The sequence below is a fragment of the Erigeron canadensis genome, chromosome 6 (assembly GCF_010389155.1).
Source record: "Erigeron canadensis isolate Cc75 chromosome 6, C_canadensis_v1, whole genome shotgun sequence".
Classification (NCBI taxonomy): Eukaryota; Viridiplantae; Streptophyta; class Magnoliopsida; order Asterales; family Asteraceae; genus Erigeron; species Erigeron canadensis.
In genome coordinates, this window is record NC_057766.1 from 1,055,473 (window position 1) to 1,077,532 (window position 22,060).

A 22,060-nucleotide genomic window follows, 5' to 3' on the forward strand; every position below is an offset into this window, starting at 1 on the left:
TAAAGATTATTCCCTCATTAAAAATAGAAAAATGTTACACAATAGTTACATACGAAAGTACGAATTACCCTTAATAAACACCCCTTATGGAAAGGGTTGTTGAAGATTACCAAATTTGTCCTTAATGAATTAATTTACTGTCTAAACCCTAATCTTGCTAAAGGGTTATTAGAGATTACTAAATTTGTCATTAATTAATTAATTTACACTCTCATTCCTAATCTTGATAATTTACAATCTAAGTCTTTATCATATAAATATTTTCACTATTATCTTTACATCAATTTATACTACTCGACATCAATTGTGTCATCGCCACCCATCAATAAAAACTAAACCGCGGTCACTGTTACCGGCCCCGTGATGCTCGTATATATATAAAAATATATCTTTTATCTAAAACACCGGCACTTCCATGTTAGACTAGTGCTGCAACGACAACCATCCCATTGTCCTTGGATTATTAGCAGTTTAGCACGAAGCAGCATATATAATATTTTTTTGATTGGATTGGGGAATTTGGGGTAGAGATCTGACCAGCGCCTGCCCCCAAACAGATCAATCAAGAAATATGTTGCAGTGCATCTTTCTCCTTTCCGATTCTGGGTATTATTATTATTTCTATAACACTTACCAAAAAAAATAAAAGAAATTTACAAATTGAATTAATGATGATGATATAATAATTATTGTAATGCAGAGAGGTGATGCTGGAGAAACAGCTGACCGGACATCGTGTCGATCGATCAATCTGCGCTTGGTTTTGGGAACAATCCCTCCTCCTCAACAAGGTTATAATTTTCATCATTTTTTTTACTTTTATTTTTTTATTATTATTTAGGGTTACTTATAAAAATGCGTATAGATTAGGATGCCACAATATCAGTATAGATTATACAATGTTTTGATTGGTCGGATAAATAAAATTGGAGTAATTCTTATGTATGTATAATGTGTGTAATAATTGTATTTAATTATGTATATAGGTATTGCCGGTAATAGCTTCCCCGACGCATTATCTTTTCCAAATTGTACGCGAAGGCATCACATTTTTAGCATGTACTCAAGTTGAAATGCCCCCTTTGATGGGAATTGAGGTAATTGGTAGACTTTTTATTTTTATAGTTGTACTATGTTACGTCTTTTTTTTTTTGTTTTGAGGTTATTGATACAACAACGATAAGAAAAGAAATTGGATCAAAGCTGTAGTGTTGCTTTCATTTGTTGAACCATAGAATTATTCGGAAGATTTTTTCATTTCCGGTAATAGCCGACAATTATCTAGAGTACGTGATCCTCTTTAGATAATTCATGTCACCTGAGAATTCTTTTTGAGCCGCTTTGGACGTTTCTACCTCATTCTACTTAGATAGTCAGATTGTAGCGAAATTTCTATAATGGATGTTAGCTGCCATTTACCAAGAATCCAAGACTTACTTAATAACTCACAGTTGTCTCTAAAAAGTTAGTTTTGATTACCTTACCTAGTTACATATCACTTGTATGCTTGTTTTATAGCTTATATCAACCACATCTTTTAGTCAATGTACAATAATCTTGACTCGATCTTTCATTTGGTTTCTTTTCATCTCTTGGAACCAATCCAAGTATGGTTTTGCGTTTTTCTTATCAGCGAAAAGATTAGTGAATCAAGATTTGGTGACATTTTAATATTCTAAGGGTGATTAATCACGCGTGCTATGAAAGTTACCTACATACATATCCTAAAATAAACCATAAAAGCGAAAGAGGAAGTTTTGACTTGGTCTCCTGGTCATAATATCCAAGAACATCGCTCAGTCCGTAATCTTAGTCCCGACTTGTGATTATTGATAACATTCTTGCTTGGAAATCATATCCAGGGGCTTGCACTCTTATTTGAGGAGACACTCAATTAGTTTGGATCTTATCACTTTGTCCAAGTGATTAAATTGCTTGAATAGTGATCATAAGTTATGAGGTGTAGATTTGTTAAATGGTGGCATCCCATGATAATCTTCATTATGTTCTATCACTTGAAAAACAGTTGTGTATAAAATCTTATAATACTGTAGGTAACGAGTTGTCATGATGATGGCATTACAACCTTTTCATATTACGTAGATTTTGCTTGCAATACTTTAAAAACGACAGAAAGTTTGTAGTTGTGTTGTAACATGTACATGGCTATTTCTAGCAATTGTTTAATGTCTTTTTGGATAAATATATATCTATTTTTTAGAACGGCATTCTAATCTACTCCTACTCCTACTCCTGAATTACACGCATGCTTGGGATGAAACCCAGGATTCCCGAAAAATCCCTATTAATCCACCCCCACAAATGTGGTAAGTGAGACTCGAACCCAAGTGAATTCCCCCAAGGTCAAAGACCTTACTAATGGGCCACCAACCCCATTGGCAATATTACTTTTGTTTTACTGATGTCATATCTTTTATATGTTTCTACGGTGAGTATAACTGTATGCCAAGCAACATAAGCTCAAAAGGAAAGATAAGCAAGTTTTATTGATAATCTCGTCATCATGTTATATTGTTATATAATGAAATAGGCAAACATAGAAGCTTTGGTATCGATCTTCATTATTTATTCATTAGGGAACAATGCTTGTGTTTGATTGGTACACTTCTAGTTTCTTTGCAGAGTTGCTGATGTTCTCTCAGATTATCTTGGGGGGCTAAATGAAGATGTAATAAAGGACAATTTTGTTATCGTATATGAGGTGTGTGGGATTTAACTTGTGCATTCTGAATTTTCCATAAACTCTTCCTAAAGATTTGCTCAGTGACGACCTGAGTCCACTCCTAAGTAATTGTTTCATTTTCATGATACTCAAGCTTTACACTGTTTTTCTAAATCTTAATGTAAACTTTTGCAAAGTAACCAAATTGTCTTTTCCTCTTGTATTATTGATATGCCAAGTATCACTTATGTCATGTTCATAATGAAAATGTTTGATGATCTAGTATTACTCAATTTTCTTAAAGAGTTCAACCATATTTTGCAATTTCAGTTTTACTCATCTACTTTTAGATGGATTGGTTCTGGCTATGTTTTATCTATAAGTAGACAAACATGTCGTAAAGTTAAAGAAACAATAGCTAAAAGCTGACGGGTCAATTGTATTAATAGCTTCCCAAGCTATATTTAATTTGTATATTTTTATATAGAAAGTTAGATTATTACTTAAATAATAAGATCTTTACAGTCAGTGATGTTTGATGCACTAATGATGAGAAGCACTGGAGTTTTGTCCCAAGTGTTTTAGGTCGACCAAATCCAAGCTGAACTAGTTATGACAACTTACGAATAGTTATCTGTTTGGACTTTGGACCTGTTACTTAATCTGTCCTGCCCATTTTGCCACCCAACTCTGATCAAATGGCTCTTCTGATTATTCATTGCTAGAAGTAAACTGTCCACTACATAAAATTCCCATAACTAACTTGAATGGAAAAAAAAGGTCAATCATACTATTTTTTTTTTCCTACTCTTACTTGCAGCTATTGGATGAAATGATAGACAATGGATTTCCTCTAACTACAGAACCCAACATATTGAGGGATATGATAGCTCCTCCAAACATAGTTAGCAAGATGTTGAGTGTTGTCACTGGTAATAGTTCTAACGTGAGCAATACCCTTCCAGGGGCCACATCCTCATGTGTACCATGGAGGACAACACAGGTGAAACATGCAAATAACGATGTGTATGTCAATCTTGTTGAGGAGATGGATACAATCATCAACAGGTAGGCATCATAGTTTCTTTCAACTTGAATTATATAAATTTAAGACACTCTTCTTGCCACTAACGAGGATAAATATATTTAATACTTTACTTATGTATGATAAAAAAATGGGATAGAAAAGTGTTTAGAAACCCCACTAACCATTGTTATGATTTTCTTGTGTTTAGTGATGGGGTGTTAGTGAAGTGTGAGATCTTTGGTGTAATAGAAGTGAACTCTCATCTATCAGGCATTCCAGATTTGACTCTTTCCTTTGCAAACCCTTCGATTCTGAATGATGTGCAGTTTCATCCTTGTGTTAGATTTCGACCCTGGGAATCACAACAGATACTTTCCTTTGTGCCTCCAGATGGACTGTTTAAGCTCATGAGTTACAGGTAGAGTTCAAGATTTGATCCAATTACTTAAAATGCGTTTATTCCGGTTAAGCTTTATGCAAATAACAGAGTTATCTGTAAAGGAAATGGGTTAAACGGGCCAAAAGTTGCTTCAGCTGTAATTTTAATGTGTGAGTTGTGAGACCTCTTAATCATTTGATTCATAATTATAGAAATAACGGTACTTGTATAATCTTATATGTCATGCTAATTCCTGATTAAAAATTTTGGACTGAAAGTATTGTTGGCCAACCCTGCCCTGCCCGATATGGTAACAAGATGTAGCTGTTTTGACCTGTTACTCATGATTTATTCGCTTAGAAATGAAGCAGTAAAACAATAGGCTTAATGTGTCTATTATGGTAGAAATGTTTCAAGTGTGACTAATTTTTTGTTCACTACAGGGTTAAGAAGTTAAGGAACACTCCTATATATGTAAAGCCCCAACTGAGTTCAGAGTCTGGTACATGCCGTCTGAGTGTGATGGTTGGAGTACGAAATGATCCAGGAAAAGCTATTGACTCAGTAGTGGTGCAATTTCAACTCCCCAATTGTGTGTTATCAGCCAATCTCACAGCAAACCATGGGACAGTAAATATCCTTGCTGATAAGGTACCATTTTTATTCTGTCTTTATCTGTCATCATGGCATTCACTTGTGTATTTATGTCTCTGTTATCCACTGTACTATACCAACTCTACTACAAGGTTTAGCTTCTTCAACACTCCCAATGACACCATTGATCATCAATGAATATCAATTTACCTTTTTTTTCCTTTTAGTTTTCAAGGATAGAGGACAATACCTCACTTATTTTATATATATCGGGAAACAATTACATACTAGGACATTTGTCATGCCCCCAACACAACCAAAAACTCTTAACCTAAAGTGATAAGCCTATACGATCACCTATACTATACAAAAAACAATACAAAATAAACCTATATAGATCAAACAAAATTAAAAATAGCAGCAGAGGATATTTTTTAACATCTTGATTCAATCGACATCATATAGCTTCCCGGACTCTTGAGAATCATTACTTACCATATCGTAACATACCAGCCAGGCAGCCAGGTTGTTTATGCTTATGGCTTACATATATTTTTACCACACTTTTTTAGCATTACCCAATGGTGTCCCATGATTACCATACAACTAAACCAAGCCAGTCCGTATATCTATTTTCTATTCCTCATAAGCCGAGCACATTTTAAACTAAAGTTCATGAGTTCGTATCTAACCAGCTCCACAGCTTAATATCTTGATCATTTGGCAGATACATATTCTTAGACAATCTTTAAATTCTTTCCTTTCATATCGCATATACATCAGCAGCTACCACCAACCTTTGGGTGATACTGTAAATTGCTTGGTTTGAAATAGCGTGTGGCGATAAGGTCCCTGAGGCAACAAGCGTGGCGTTGCGAGCTCGGCGAGCACAACACGTATTCGCAGCGACAGTTTCTAAAATATGTTAATACTCTATATGTAACAATTGAATACCAAAAGATAACATTTCATATCATAAGAAAAGACAATAGTTTGTGATTTCAAATCACCAAATCGTAGTAGGTTGCGATTCTACGACACCAAATGTATAATAAGTAGAAAACAAACCATAAAAGTAGACTAATATACTTGAAATTGAAAGTTGAAATCAAAACATAAAGAAAATAACTGCCCAAAAAAGTGAATACATAACTTTGTACATGTTGCGACGCTAAGGACGCAACACGCAACGCTCGCAACGGGCATGTAGCGCTCGCAACATGTAACCTGGTCGCCACACCCTTGGCGTTGTGCCCTAGGGTCGCAACACGCAACGCAACGCCTGTTGCACGCTATTTTAAACCAAGGTCATTGTATTATCACATTCTGCTTACAAAGCATGCAAACACATATCTTTTAAAATTTAAAGTTTTATTTTAGCTATTTGGTGATTGGATATTGTTTCTATCTTTTGAATAAAAATAAAATGATTTACTGAATTAACAATATACTTTGGGTCAAGTTTGACCAAATTGACGTGTTTCCTTTTTTATCTGCATTTACATGTTTGTTCATTGTTGGATAAATAAACCCTGATTAACCGTTATTATTACTAAAGAATATTACTAAAGAACCCTGATAAACCCTGTTTGTTCAGAGTTGGTGTTGCCACATCTGGTTTGCCGATTATTACTAAAGAACCCCCCCCCCCACACACACACAATAACAATAATAAATCACACTCTCCTCTTACCAAATAATTTCTTCCAACCCAACAAATGGTGTGCTATTGATTATGCTGTAAGTATTTAGTCTTTAGCCCGCTTTCCATTTTAAGATTAATGTGCACCAATAGAAATGTGCCGCGTCATCTTCTTTTCCCCATGTAACAATGACATGTCACAACTGCCCGCCACCTTTGGAAATTGCCTAAAACCATCAAACCATTGCACCAATGGTAATTTTATGTCAATTTGTATTCCTTGTAATTTGGGAGTCCATGTGTTCGATTGCTAGTTCAGTTTTAATGGCTTATATAACTTTGTTGTGTTTGATATGGCAGACATGTAGCTGGTCTATTGGTAGGATTCCAAAAGACAAAGCCCCACAAATGTCCGGAACATTGGTGCTTGAAGAAGGCTTAGAACAACTTCTCGTGAAGCCCACTTTTGAAGTAGGCTTTAAAATCATGGGTGTAGCTCTATCTGGCTTAAAAATAAATAAGTTGGATTTAAAGAATCTACCTGCACCTGCTCATAAAGGATTTCGAGCGCAAACTGAGGCAGGTCAATATGAAATTAGATCATAGTTTTATTTTCTGACGACATGTTTGATTATTCAATTCCTTTTTGAATATTTTCTGGCCCTTCATGTTTGATGTTTAAGGTGGATTTTACCGTTTTGGAGTAATACATGGTTTGGGTTTTGCTGTATATATAGTTACAACATTGATTACGTTTAAAGTATATCATGTTTTGGCAGTTTGATGACTTTGATATTGGGTAAAGGTTTTAATATGTTTTAGTTCCAATCTCATTATTCTCCATCTCTTTTTGTGTCCTCCCGATCCATTCAATCTAATTTTTCTATCAACATCAAGTTCGATGAAAATCTTGTCACATATTAGTTTTTTAATATTTCTTTGTATAATTTATAAATGACATGATTTTTCTTTTTTTTTTTTACTTTTTTTTTTAAATCTTTATTATTATATAAAAGTTATCCATCACACCATCTCCCAATTTTAGAAAGTTAATTACGAAATGACTAAGTACTTTTAGAAAACCACCCCCTTTAGAAAGTATATTAGAAATTACAATTTATCGTTCCACATATACTACTTGACATAACCGTCACCATCAATATTCACCGTCGTCACTACATCACCGTCATCGCATTATACGGATATTGTACTAGTGTATTAAACAATTAGAATGTGAAGGTTTTTGCTGAACTAAATGTGTGATATAACACCATATTCATTTGCCCTTAAAAACACATAGTTGGCCAATCACAGTCTTAATCTATTCAAATTGGACTTTGTCCTAATAGAATAATTTGGAGAAAAAACAAATTATCTGTATTGCTATGTAAAAATTATATAACCTTTATAAAAATGAGTTACGAAATACATATCTTACTCTTAATGAATTAATTTATAGTATCAGTTCCTCATCTTCTAAGCTATCTGAACTACCCCTTTAAATCAATTAGTTTTACATTAATTACCACCACCACTTGTCGTCGCCAACATCACCATTCGTCGCCATCACCATTCGTAGTCACCACCATATCAACGCTCCATTGCGTGGTTATTCTATAATATTTTCACCATCACTTTTACATCAGTTACAGTTATATCAAACTTCACCAGTCGACACCGCAACCACCACCATAGTCACTTGCAATCACCACCCGTTGCTGACACCATCAGACCGTCATTGCAGCCACCACCGCATTGCACATATATCATGTTAGGTTATAATCATGTCAATGATACAAATAAGAAAAATACATAGGTCATGAAATATTATAGAGCTAATTACTTAAAAAGGTATCATACTCTCACTATTTTACTATAACATGACCCAGCATTTTTTTCCATCTAATGTAAATATCAATGTGACAAACACGGTCTATTAAGGGTTCTTAAAAATATCACTAGTGGTTTATTGCTTATGCAGTGACGGCTTAAGGTTTTTAGAGGCCTCAAACGAGATTAATTTTGGGGGCCCAGTTCATTACCATATAAACTAAAGTAAAAAAAAAAGGTAGCTCGTATTTTGTTATTGAACTACAAGTAATAAAAAAATATGTAGATGTTGATGCAAAAATCAAAAAGGCGTTACTGCAATGCAAATTATATAATGATACTTAATCTAAAATTCAAACACTAAATCTAATATACAAGATTTTGATGCCTTAGAAATTTGGGGGCCAAAATTCAAACACTAGTCCCATAGTACCGTTGAGCCATCTATGCCTGTGTACGGTGGTTTTGCCCAAATTGTCATATAGCAATTACATGTATTTATCCCCCTCACTGTAACCCGATGAAACCTTAAAAACCCAAATTAAAATTAGTAACAAAATTCATTGTTTGTGATCCCATATTCCCATATAGATTCAATCAAAGCTTGGGTTTTCACTATGCCATACACATAACCCCAAAATCCAATCGAGATGTCACAAGTAACATCATTCATTTACGTTGATCCCATATACCCCTCCAAAATCCAATCAAAACTTTAATATGGATACATATATATATATATATATACACGGTGATGTTGTTGTCGTGATGGAAGTGGATAATCCATAGAAGGATGTTGTTTTTTTTGTCGCCTCCATCACCGGAATTTGGAGGCGATTGAGGCGGCGCCGGATAGCCAACGTAACCTCCGGCGAGACCTTCGTCAACGAAAGATCTTCAGATCTGTTTTTTTCTATATCTATCGATTATCTAAGTTAACGCTTCTATTACTCACATATACACAAATACATAAGCGGTGGCGGTGGCGGTGGCGGTGGCGGTGCAAATTGAAAGTGGAGTTATAATATTGGTGGTGCTACCGCCGTTGTTGATGATGATTATGATTATATGTTTATTGATTAAAGAACAAAAATTATATAGTTTTAATCAATAAATGTGATGGATGATGATGACGATGAATAGGTGAAATGAACAAAAAGTGACTGGGGGGAATTTGGCATGGTTGGATCTCTATTTCCTCCCTAAATGAAATTGAATGTATATAGGGGTTTTTGTCGAATTGAATTCAACGAAAGTGTTTGTGTTGCAGCAGATCGAATTGGCTAAATGAAGTTTGAAGATTTCGTTGTTGAAAGTTGTGTTGCAGATTTTATATATGAAAAAAAGATAAAGTGAGATATTATATATTCATGTTGAATTGACAGTCAACACAACTATGATCCAGCGTGACTCACATGGCAAAAAAACATACAAAACCACTGTAACTAGACTTCTTAAAACCAGATGATGGTTTTAGTACTAAATTTAGAGAGAAAATGTCACAAATAGTCCCTATGGTTGTTTATATTAGCATTTTGCCCTCTGTGATTTTTTTTCGTTGCTAATGGTTTCTTAGTTTTCCATTTTCATTGCAAATAGTCCCTGACACTAATATTTGTTAGTTTTGACCGTTTAAACTTTTTATATGCAAACCATGTGAGGTATAATCGTCTTTTGACTAACTACAAGGACTATTTGTATAATTAAACCCTTTTTAATTAATATGAGTATATATACTTATCCTTATCTATATCTTCAAAATCATATATACCACTAGATCAATGTAGATATCTGTATCATCTTTCTCAATTCATATATATATATATATATATATATATATCTAAGAAAATACCTAGTATCAATTAAACAAACAGAAATTGTCCAAATGTTAAAAACCTAAGAAAATAAAAATCTTATATTCACAAACTAAAAATTTTTGGTAATGAATTCTTGTTCTTGTATGTCTTATGTGAAGCCGTGAAACACAGCCACACGCCCACACACCCACACATCTCACCTTTCAATTACAATGTATGAACTATGGTTGATGTTGACTTTTGACCAACCACTCATGGCTTGCCACATCTCCACCCAACCCGACCTTATATTTTCATCTTAATAACATTCGCCAACTTTAACTTAATATACTTTTGTTGTTGTTATTGATTAAGGCGAAAGGAGCATCGTTATCAGGTGGGCTCAATTAACAATTAAATTCGTGGTGCTCAATTAACAATTAAACTCAATCACACTGTGCACAGAATATGGGATGGAAGGATAGTATGAACTGGAAGTTGTGTTTTTTTTTGAGCGTTCTAGTTGGAAACATTCACCATGAGGATACCCACTACTGAAGAAATATTTTGTGGCGAGGTAAGTTTGCAATGCTGGGTTCTTAAAGCATCAGCTTAGAATTTAATTTTTTCTATTAGTAATACTGATTTTTTTATAAAGGAATCGTAGGTTTTGTTTTTATGATTGGGCTTAATTAAGATAGATGTATATATGGGTTCGGGTTTTTAGAACCGAGTAGATTTTGGTGGTGGACTGGTGGTGGTGGCCGGAAGAAGGAAGATGATTGAAAGAGGGAGAAGAAGAATAAGAAGAAGAAGAGTGTCTTTAATGTAGATGGACCATTATACCCTCACTAACGGCCTTAAACTAACGAATGTTATTGTCAGGGACTACTAGTAATGAAAATGAAAAACCAAGGGACTGGTAGCAACAAAAAAAAAGCACAGGGCTTGAAATGCTATTATGGACAACCACAGGGACCATTTGTGACATTTTCTCAAATTTAGATGTCATTTCTCACGTTGATCCTTACATTAGATGAAAAAAAACGTTGGGTCATGTTATAGTAAAAAAGTGAAAGTATGATACTTTTTAAGTAATTAGCCCAATATTATATCAGGTAAATTTTGATAATTATCTACAATAATATGTAAAGTATAAAAGTTGAATCACTTAAATGGCTTCGACACATTTAACTTACAAAGTACAAGATTTCTAAAAAGTATTTTTAGTGAATTAATTTTAGTAACTACGTTACTATCTTTAATATCATTACTCGTCGTGGCCACTATCACCACTAGTCCCCACCATCACCTTTGTCATCGTATAACGCATGCAATACTTTTTATGTTAATCTAAACCTTAATTGTTGACAAAGGTTATTTTTTGCTAAGTTTTATTATATGTTAAGCTAAATTACTTAAAATTTCTATCTATTTGTATAAAGTATATCAACAAATTAGACTTATATTAGGTGAGTATATGGACAATGCAACGATAACAATATACAGTGTGTTAGGTGTTATGATGTTGTTAACTTAAACTAAATATTTCTGAAACAAAGCATCTTTTGTCAAGTTGTAGAATTGCTTCTAAATTGTGGAATCTAATCGTGAAGTGGATGGATCTTCGCTCGTTGGCTTCGGATAATTTATGGGATGCGGTCCACGAATTGGAACAGGTTAATATTAATATACGATGAAAGTGGTGATTGAAGGTATTATTTTCTGTACGATGTGGGCTATTTGGAATTACCGAAATGACGAGGTTTTCGCCTCTCCTCAGAAGCATTCGGGATTATTGTTTGACTTCCTTGTGTCCCAATCGTTTTTGTGGGCTACGAGTCGGTGTGTGAAGATCACTATCTCCCGAGACAAGTGGTTTACGAACCCTCTCCTCTTTCCGTAACATGTGAGGTTGTCGTTTGTTGAGGCTCATTTAGAATCGCATAGTTTCGTGTTGCTCGCTTATATACTGTAATTGTATGTGTAACTTTTGTTTGATGTTTAGCAATTTGCTAGACAGTTTTATTAATAATAATTGCCGTTCCAAAAAAATATATATTTTTGAAACAATATGATTGCATATTATCAGCGCGGATTATAGAAGATAATTAAGAAATATCTAAATTATAAGTTATAACAAATTAAACTGATAATTAAATATGGTCATTGTATTAAAAGGAAGTTTGACTAAGCTTATAAAAAAAAGTATAACTAATAAATTAATGAAGATATCAATAGTAGGGATGTTTAAAACACTTAATAATGTTGAAAGGACATTTCTTATACGTCATATCTATATTTATCCTACCTAATAAAGCAAATCTCTTTATTAATTATTTATGTCTTTGAAATATCTTATTTGCCCTTAGACATTTTTTATTTCCATAATAACCCTAAAATCAGGCCCGCTCCAACCAGTGTCTCTCTTTTGTAACCCGCAATTTTGTTTAAGCTGATATGAAAATTACTACCATCAACCGCTGTCACTTCCGCTTACCGCCGCTGCATCGCGCGGGTATTCATCTAGTATTTATTTTAAGAAAAACAAAAGGAAGGGAAGGATAAATTGTTTAGGCGAGGACATGATGTTTTTTGACAAATAAATTTTACCTTAGACGCGTATGATGTGTGCTAATCGTACAACGTAAGGGTCCTGCACAAGCGGATCTTAAATAGCCTTTCTCACCATACCACTTCCTTAATTGGAAAATACCGTCGAGGAGAACCTACCAAGGCTCGAACTCGAGACCTTGGAGTAAACTCCTCTGAAGCCCCGCATAGCAGGTTTAGTGAAATAACCCTTAACAGAATTGAGTAATAAGTAATTGGTGTAAATAATGTATTCGAGATATCTTTAAAAAAAAAAGACTTATGGTATAAGTAACATAAATATGAGGATGATGATATTTAAAAGAATCAAAATTTGAGATAATAGACTTACCATGTATTAAAGTTTTAGGTTGTAGTTTAAAATAATTAGTTAAATTAATTTATCATTTCAATTGAACTTTTTAACAAGGGGTGCAAGTAGTATAAATATAATATTTCATATTTTATTAAACAAAAAGTATCAAAGTAAAGTTGTTCTTTTAAATAATAAATGAAAATATGTCCATGATACATGACAAAAATGTTAAAGCTGACAATCTTATAGTTGACCAAAAACAATAAAACGTTGATCCAATGCCTTAATTTAAGCCCCCCAAAGTTGACCAATAACAAACAACATTGATCGGGCCAATTAGCTTTACAGATCACATCAATTCAATTCTATTCTATTCCATTCAATGGCTTTTTCTCCTTCATCTTCATCAAGTATACCAAGAAGAAAAGGATGGATATATGACGTGCTTCATCTTCATCAAGTATACCAAGAAGAAAAGGATGGATATATGACGTGTTTCTAAGTTTCAGAGGTGAAGACACTCGCAACAACTTTGTAGATCATCTTTATGCTGCACTCCAACGGAACGGAATACAAACATTCAAAGACGACAAGATGCTCCGTGGGGGGGAAACCATCTCAGAAGAGCTAGTGAAAGCCATAAAAGAATCAAGGTGGGCAGTTGTTGTTTTCTCTAAAAATTATGCCAACTCTACTTGGTGTTTGGAAGAGCTTTCCAAAATCATGGAATGCCACAAACAAATGGGTGGTCAGTTTAAGGTATTACCAGTGTTCTACCATGTACATCCATCCGATATTCGTGGACAGAAAAGAGAGTTCGCAACTGCATTCGAGACGCATGAAAACAAATTTAGGGAAGGAGACATGGATAAAGTGAAGAAGTGGAGGGATGCTTTAAGAGCAGCTGCCAGTTTATCTGGCCGACATATCTTGCCCGATTATGGGTGAATCTCTTCTTTTTTCCTTTTTTTTTTTTTAATTCAATTATGTAGATAACAAACATTTTATATTACTCGTATATAACTTATATAATTAAGTACATATGTATGTAATAGGGGTGAATCTGAATTTATAAGCAAGATTGTTGAAGAGATATTAGCAGATATACAACCTCGTAGTGCTACTAAGGAAAACCATCTAATTGGTATACAACCTCGTATTGATGCATTGATTTCAGTATTGAAAATGGAGGCAACCGAAGAAGTCCGCGTTCTGGGGATATTGGGAATGGGAGGGATTGGTAAGACAACTATTGCCTGAGCCTTGTTTAATAGGATTGCTTATAAGTTTGAGGGTAGTAGCTTTGTTGCCGACGTTAGAGAGAATAGCTCTAGTAAAAGAGATATTTGCACCTTACAAGAAAGGATTCTGAATAATATCCTAGGGGAACGTCATGGGTACAAGATAGAAGATCGTGATCTGGGAGCGGAAATAATACAAGCAAAGTGTTCTAGAAAGAAGGTTCTTCTTGTTCTTGATGACGTGGATGATGTCAAGCAATTAGAGTTCCTAGCTGCAACACCTGAGTGGTTTGGTCCAGGAAGTAGGATCATTATAACCACCAGGGATCAACATTTGTTAATATGTGCTAATGCTGACGACAAGTACAAACCTACTCTTTTACGTCGAGATCAAGCTCTTGAGCTCTTAAGTAGGCATGCTTTTAGGAAGAGTAGCCCTCCGGACGGATATTTGGATCTCACCAATCGTGCAATAAACTATACACATCGTCTCCCTCTGGCCTTGAAAGTTTTAGGTTCTTTTTTATGTGGAAGAGAAGCAAGTGTGTGGGGAAGTGCTTTGGATACACTAGCGAAAACACCAAGTGGTGAAGTTTTGGACACTCTGAAGTTAAGTTTTGATTATCTAAATGTTTTAGAGAAACAAATATTCCTAGACATTGCATGTTTCTACAAGGGGAAATATGTAGATGATGTTACTAGAATACTTGCTAGCTTTGGTTTTGAGCCAGTTATAGGGATTAGCGTTCTCGTTGAAAAATCTCTTATAACCATCTCATCAAACAATACACTAGATATGCATGATCTCATACAAGAAATGGGTCGGAAAGTAGTTCAAGCAAGTGCTCCAAATAGCAGGGTATGGGAACTCGAAAAGATACAGAATTTAATCAACAAGAAGGTAATAAGCCTCTCTTCATTTACTAGTATTTTATATAATACTTTAGTGTATATAATATTTTAGGGGAACGTCTATACACACACCCACCAATTTGGCATAAACACTTTACTATACGCGAGTATGCTCTTATACGGAAAGTATACTGACCTTGACCAAAAAGGTCAAAGTACCTTAAGTTAAGTATAAATGTATACTTCTAGCATGGTGGGTGTTTGGGTGTTTATGCCGAATTGAGATGTTCCTATAGTAGGACCCTAATTTATATAGTTTGAAAATGAGTACACCTTGATTTAAGTTTCATGTTCATTTTTTATAGGAACTAGAATTAATTGAGGGCATAGTAGTGCCACATAATGATCATGTTGACTCGAAGCAGAGTGTGAGGGTTAATGTTTTTAAAAGCGCGAAGAATCTTCGGGTACTTGATTGTTATGGCAACTTCACTAGTGGTAAACCTACCTTTCTCCCTAATGAGTTAAGATGGTTATGTTGGAGTCGGTACCCTTTCTCTTCTTTGCCTATAACACATATGAGTAAGCTTGTTGGGCTTGAAATGAAGGAGGGAAAAATTAAACATTTATGGACCGGGAAAAAGGTATATAGTACATCGAAACCAATCTCTTATTTAACTTTAAAAAGTTAATTTAAATAAAAAGTCAAGCTTGTTAATTTATGTCCTTATTGTTTCCCGCAGATCATGCTACAAAACTTGAAATTCATTACACTTTATTGTTGTGAATCCATAAAAAGGTTTCTAGATGTATCAGGGGCACAAAACATTGAGAGTTTGAGTTTGACTTATTGTCATAATCTTGTGGAGGTTGATGAGTCTGTTGGGAGTCTTAGAAAGCTTCTTCACTTGGACATGAGTTTTTGCTCTAGCCTCGAGTGTCTCCCATCCATGCTTCAGATGGAATCTTTGGAGACCCTCATTCTGATTGGGTGTGAGTCTCTTAAAGGAATCCCAGAATTCTCGTCATGTATGGTCAATCTATCTAAAATAGATATTCATTGTTGTTCTAAATTAGAAGAAATACCATCGTCCATCAAATATCTCTCTAACCTAAGATACTTGGGATCTTAATGGATGCGGAAGTCTTGAAAACATCCCAAACTCAATTTGGGAGTTAAGGTGTCTCAACACCCTTATCCTTTATGGCTTTTGGACAAGAGGGAAATTTTCAGATAATTTTCAAAGCATGGAAAGTCTAAAGGTCCTTCAAATAAACTCCATTCATATTCATGCTGTGACGAATTTTTGTTACTTGAGAAAGTTGCATCTTTGTGGTGCTTTTGAAGACAATGATTTCCCAAAAAATCTGCATGGACTTTCCTCCTTGGAAGAATTACATATAAGCCACAACTTTAAATCAATCCAATTACCTGAAAGTATCTCCCATATTTCTAGTCTTAAATACCTCCATATCGAGTATTGTAACACACTTCAAACTTTACATGGCCTCCCGTCGGGAATACAAGTATTGACGGTAACATATTGCGAATTACTGGAAAGGATTGAAAATCTGTCAAAAAAGTACAAGTGTTTGAATAAGATACGGATCATACATTGTCCGAAACTGCTTGAAGCTGAAGAGAATGAAAGATACTTGAATATGATGTTGGATCAATCTTTTCTTAAGGTCAACTATCTATATCTCTCTTATCTCGAATTACTTGTGTCATTCAAATTTTATTTTGACAGCATTATCAGAGAAAATCATCAAATTTAATGGGCTAATAGTTTTTCAAAGGTATCCAACTATTCTCATTATTATGGAACTTTGCTAACTAGCTAGTGTGTCCTACGACGCATTTAATGAAGTTAAAATTTATATGATTCACATATAAATGTGATAATAAAGTATCATGGTTGGATATGTAGTAAACACCATATAGTCCATGGAGACAGAGGTTATGGGTTCGATCCTCATCCAAGGCAAAGGTTGGAGGCCAGACATTTTCTATCATTTAGGTAGAACATGAAAGCAGTCTCTCTACTCAGGTAGAGACAAGGTTTATCTACATCTTAACCTCTACAGACGCCGTGGAGATATTAGGGCTCAAAACCCGTGGAAGACAACACTAAGCAGTTTCTTTCTTTTTATATAAATGTAATAATAAACATTATATATTTTTTGATTACTTAAAAAATATGAATTTCATTAAATGCGTTATAATTAATACCCTAGCACACTAGTTAACAAAACCTGAATACAATATTAATGCATTGTTATAATATAATGAATGGTCCTAAATGGAGTAGTTTAATGTATATGTAAACTTTAGTACTAGTAAATGAAATGTTGACTTGTAATTACTTTTTTTTAACACTTTTGAGTTTTGACTATGAAAATAAGACTTCTCATTTCTCAATGCTAAAATTACCAATCTTCTAACGTTTTTGGATACAGAAGTGGGCTGCAGTTGATGGCGGTTTGATTATCCAAGTTCCTGGAAGCAATATTCCAAGCTGGTTTGAAGAACAACAGGATGGGTGCAAGATAGCATTCAATTTACCTATGGACTGGCAACCAAAGATCATTGGGTTTGCTTTTTTTTGTGTTTCAACAACATTGTTTCCGGATCCTGGTATAAATTTGAAATTCGAAAAGGATGAAATGTTGGTTTCAGAGTCGGAGGATGATAATATAAATGAAACCGAAGAACCTGATTGGAACCGGTGGGCTGGTTATATACCGTATAGTTTGTTTGAGCAGTTCCATGGAGGCAATGATAATAATTTTAGAGGTGAAGACTGGTTTCATATAACAAAAGGTACTTTTGTCTTTGAAATGCCAAGCTATACGGGGCATGTAATTGTAAGGTGTGGGGCAAAAGTTTTTTACAAAGAAGATGTGGCACCCATCAGACAAACCATACCTTCTATTTCTTCTTTTTATTGGAGCTGGAAGGTTACAAAAGATGAGTTTACCAATTCATTCAAATGTATCCATTGAAGAATTTTTATCTATACAATTATTTGAGTTTGCCCTGAATTTCCATGCACTTCATAAGTTTCTTGATCCGCAATAATGGCTGTTTAAGGGTGACATTATCACCCGTCAATTTGCTCCAAAGTATCGTTATATCCACATCCATATTATCAAGAGATAGAAGACATATAATTGTGATTGCATATATTGTATTATTGTAATGAGATGACAAGGGATTATATAGGCAACATATTTACACTTACAGCCCTTTTGTTTAGGGCAACATAATATAAACCTAATATAGCCTAATATTCCCCCTCAAGCTAAGGTCGGGGAGCAACCTTTAGCTTGGACCTCAAGAATATAAAACGATCTGACGGAAGGGCCTTTGTGAAGATATCTGCGATTTGATCTTGTGTAGAAATAAACTGAACCGACAACTTCCCTTGTGCAACCTTCTCTCGAACAAAATGAAAGTCAACCTCTACATGCTTTGTGCGAGCATGGAACACGGGATTGGCTGAAAGATAAGTAGCACCAAGATTATCACACCATAATGTTGGAACAACAATAGTAGGAAATTGTAGTTCACCAAGTAGAGATTCAAGCCATGTCAATTCAGCCGTATCAGCTAAGGCCTTGTACTCGGATTTAGTTGATGACCTCGATACAGTCTTTTGTTTCCTGGCACACCATGAAACCAGATTATTTCCAAGATAGATAGCAAATCCCCCCGTGGATCGACGGTCATCAGGGCATCCAGTCCAATCGGCATCAGTAAAGGCACGTAAAGAAGAGAAGGTTGTATCAGTGTACGCATGCAATTGAGAACCAGATTTATGAGTAACCAACAAACTGTAATTTGTAGTCCCATGAAGATAACAAGGTATACGTTTGACAGCCGCCCAATGATTGTCCGTAGGCTCTGATACCAAGATAGAAGACGTATAATTGTGATTGTATATATTGTATTATTGTAATGAGATGACAAGGGATTATATAGGCAACGTATTTACACTTACAACCCTTTTGTTTAGGGCAACATAATATAAACCTAATATAGCCTAATATCAAGCAATGTCACATTGTCACTTCATATCATCAAGCCTGAACATTATTGGTGCTTGAAGAAGGCTTAGAACAACTTCTCGTGAAGCCCACTTTTAAAGTAGGCTTTAAAATCATGGGTGTAGCTCTATCTGACTATCTGGCTTAAAAATAAATAAGTTGGATTCAAAAAATCTACCTGCACCTGTTCACAAAGGATTTCAAGCGCAAACCGAGGCAGGTCAATATGAAATTAGATCGTAGTTTTATTTTCTGATGACATGTTTGATTTTCAATTCCTTTTTCAATATTTACTGGCCCTTCATGTTTGATGTTTAAGGTGAATTACGGTTTTGGAGTAACACATGTTTGGGTTTTGCTGTATATACAGTTACAACATTGATTCCGTTTAAAGTATATCATGTTTTGGCAGTTTGATGACTTTGAGATAGCGATGCATCGTGTATGTCATTGTCACGGTGGATAGATACCGTCTTTTGGTACGATAAGGTGGTGCGCCTCGGAAGTGAGGTAATCGAGATGTTTAACACAGGAAAAAATTCTATATGATATATATGAGATATGATATTTAAGACAAAGTCAAAAAATAATAAGTTGATATTTATAAATAAATAATAACGTAAAGTAAACCTAACATAAAAACTAGATTGTTATAACTTTGCTAATATTAGAAAACAAAAAGCAGAAGAAAAAAAAAAGAAAAAAAACACTAGATGGATCGGAGGTAATTAATTTTGAAGGGGTAATCCCAAACTATGAAGCTTGTCACAAGTGGGAGTTGGGAAATCTTGGTGTAGTGCATGCTCCTTCTCTTCATGATCACAATGCTTGATGGCGTATTCTAAGTATTTCTCCATGATTTTTTTTCTCAATGTCGGCTCTTTCAGAACTTCCAACAGGACAAATCTTGTCAAACTCCTGAGTTGATTTCACGTAAAACTTAACCCCGGCTTCCTTTGTTACCATCGGAAACCGATAATCGCCGTGCATTGTTATCGAATAATGAGGTTGTTTGTTTGAATTGTAGGCCAATATAATAAAAAGCACCACTATCATTAGGTCTATAATTAGTGTGACGACGAAGGTGATCACACCATTCTTTCCATCATCAGTTACCGACTGAGTACGTTTTGCATTACTCTTGACGATATCATCACTAGATGCTTTGGACGCCATAAATAAAAGCCTGATTAAGGGAAAATGAAATCATATTCAATTAATTCATCACGGTAATTAGTTTGTTGAAACAAATATCAATCAAAACAAATTAGTAACTGAGAATTGAAAGAAATCAAAAATACATTAAAAAAAAAGTTGAAGTTAAAGTAGTTATACTAATACTGTAAGAAAACAAGCTGAAGTTGAAGTAAACTATACAAGCTTTTGCTTCGACATTATTTTTTTTACTTTGATTAATTTAGTACGTTATATGTATCTACTTATTTGTTATTACTCTTTTCTTATACCAAATCTACCATCACTAAAAATTACTTCAAATATGTTTATGTCAACATTTGACCTTGGTTTTTCCCAAAAATGTATAATCCTCCACCAACCTTCATTAGTACCAACTAGGTAGATATATATATACATATATATATATTATACCCGTATTATTTATTCTGCATTTGTGTATAACATATATTAACTCATATTAATCAGCTAGAGGACAAGGTATCTTTTAATCTCCCAATGACTATAAAAGAACTTTATTATTTTAAAATCCACAACAAAAAATGTAACAACCCTCATTTTTCCAATTAGGACTATTTACTTATACTTGTCTAGGTATCGATCCCGAGAGGTTCGTTAGGGAAATTGACCTTCTAGACATTTAGGCATATTGACAATTGCCCTCTAGTACGGTGAAATGCCTTAGAAATGCCATAAACAATAACTAGAATCATCCGAGATAATCTCAAGCAATAAACTAGTTTTAAATGAACTTCATAAAATACCTTTGAACAAAAATTTTTATTGTTAACCAATTAAGTTATATAAACAATAATGTAAGACTCACAAGTTGAGATAACAATCCAAATTTCCTATAAATTGTCCAACAAATTAAACACCAAACCAAGTTTAAGTAAATATGGCCATGAAAATAAAAATTTCCATCTCGAAAATATTTGTAAGTTATATGTATATAAAGTGCTTAAATAATGAGTAAGTATATATATATGCTTAAAAATAAATACAAGTTTACAACTAATAGCTTATGTAACCAACTAAAAATACAAGAATATATCCATACATACATATATACATGACATATACATACACTTATATATTTTTTAACCAAAACAACTAATTACCTACATTTAACTAACATAACACTTACAAAATAAATACCCACTTAACCTATACTTACACTACAATATATATACACTATTTTTATACAAAAAAAATAAGAAAATCCCTTCAAAACCCCCTTGATGGCCAGCCCTCCCCACTCCCCATACAACACCTCCAATCAAAATTCATCCTCCCTTATACTCCCCATACAATTAACACTCCAACACTTATTCTTCCAACACACACACAAACACATTCTTACACTCAAACAACTACTTTCTCCTCTCTTTTTCTCTCTTATTTTCAGCAGGAAAAAGGGCAAGGAAAGCAAGAAAAATCAACATAAACACATACTAATAATAAGGGTTTAAGATAGATTAAGCAAGGGTTATTGTAAGCATAGTTTAAGGGTTGTATTAAGGTGTGAATAAGGGTTGTTGGAGGCATTAAGGGTCACGAAAATCTGCATATTCTCATCATCAAAAAGTGTTCTTCAAGGGTATAATCTTCCCTCCTTTCACTAGATTAAATCTTGCTTATGTTTATGCTTAAAGGTTTTATCAAAAACTCATGTTTTCTTTATGAATCTTCAAGTTTTCTTTTGAATATACACTTGATGAGGGCAAGTTGATAGAATCTTTTCTTTCATGATATTGCATGTCAAGATCTAGAGAAAAGATTCAAGGATTCAACAAGTTTAAGACCCAAAGTGTTGTTATAGATTAAATAACTTTTAAAGTGATTTTTCCTTTGAAATATGGTC

The 22,060-nt window shown here is 34.2% G+C and overlaps 1 protein-coding gene and 1 pseudogene across 1 annotated transcript; both read left to right on the forward strand.

The window, feature by feature from the left end:
• Nucleotides 1-416: 416 nt before the first annotated feature.
• Nucleotides 417-7,103, forward strand: LOC122603771 (AP-3 complex subunit mu). Its single transcript, XM_043776569.1, has 8 exons — nucleotides 417-606; nucleotides 701-791; nucleotides 987-1,097; nucleotides 2,633-2,722; nucleotides 3,504-3,751; nucleotides 3,919-4,128; nucleotides 4,533-4,740; nucleotides 6,686-7,103. Exons 1-8 carry the CDS (start codon nucleotides 572-574, stop codon nucleotides 6,929-6,931), a joined length of 1,239 nt encoding a protein of 412 aa, XP_043632504.1. The 5' UTR covers nucleotides 417-571; the 3' UTR covers nucleotides 6,932-7,103.
• Nucleotides 7,104-13,300: 6,197 nt separating this feature from the next.
• On the forward strand, nucleotides 13,301-17,499 carry LOC122602994 (annotated as a pseudogene).
• The last annotated feature ends 4,561 nt before the right edge of the window (nucleotides 17,500-22,060 follow it).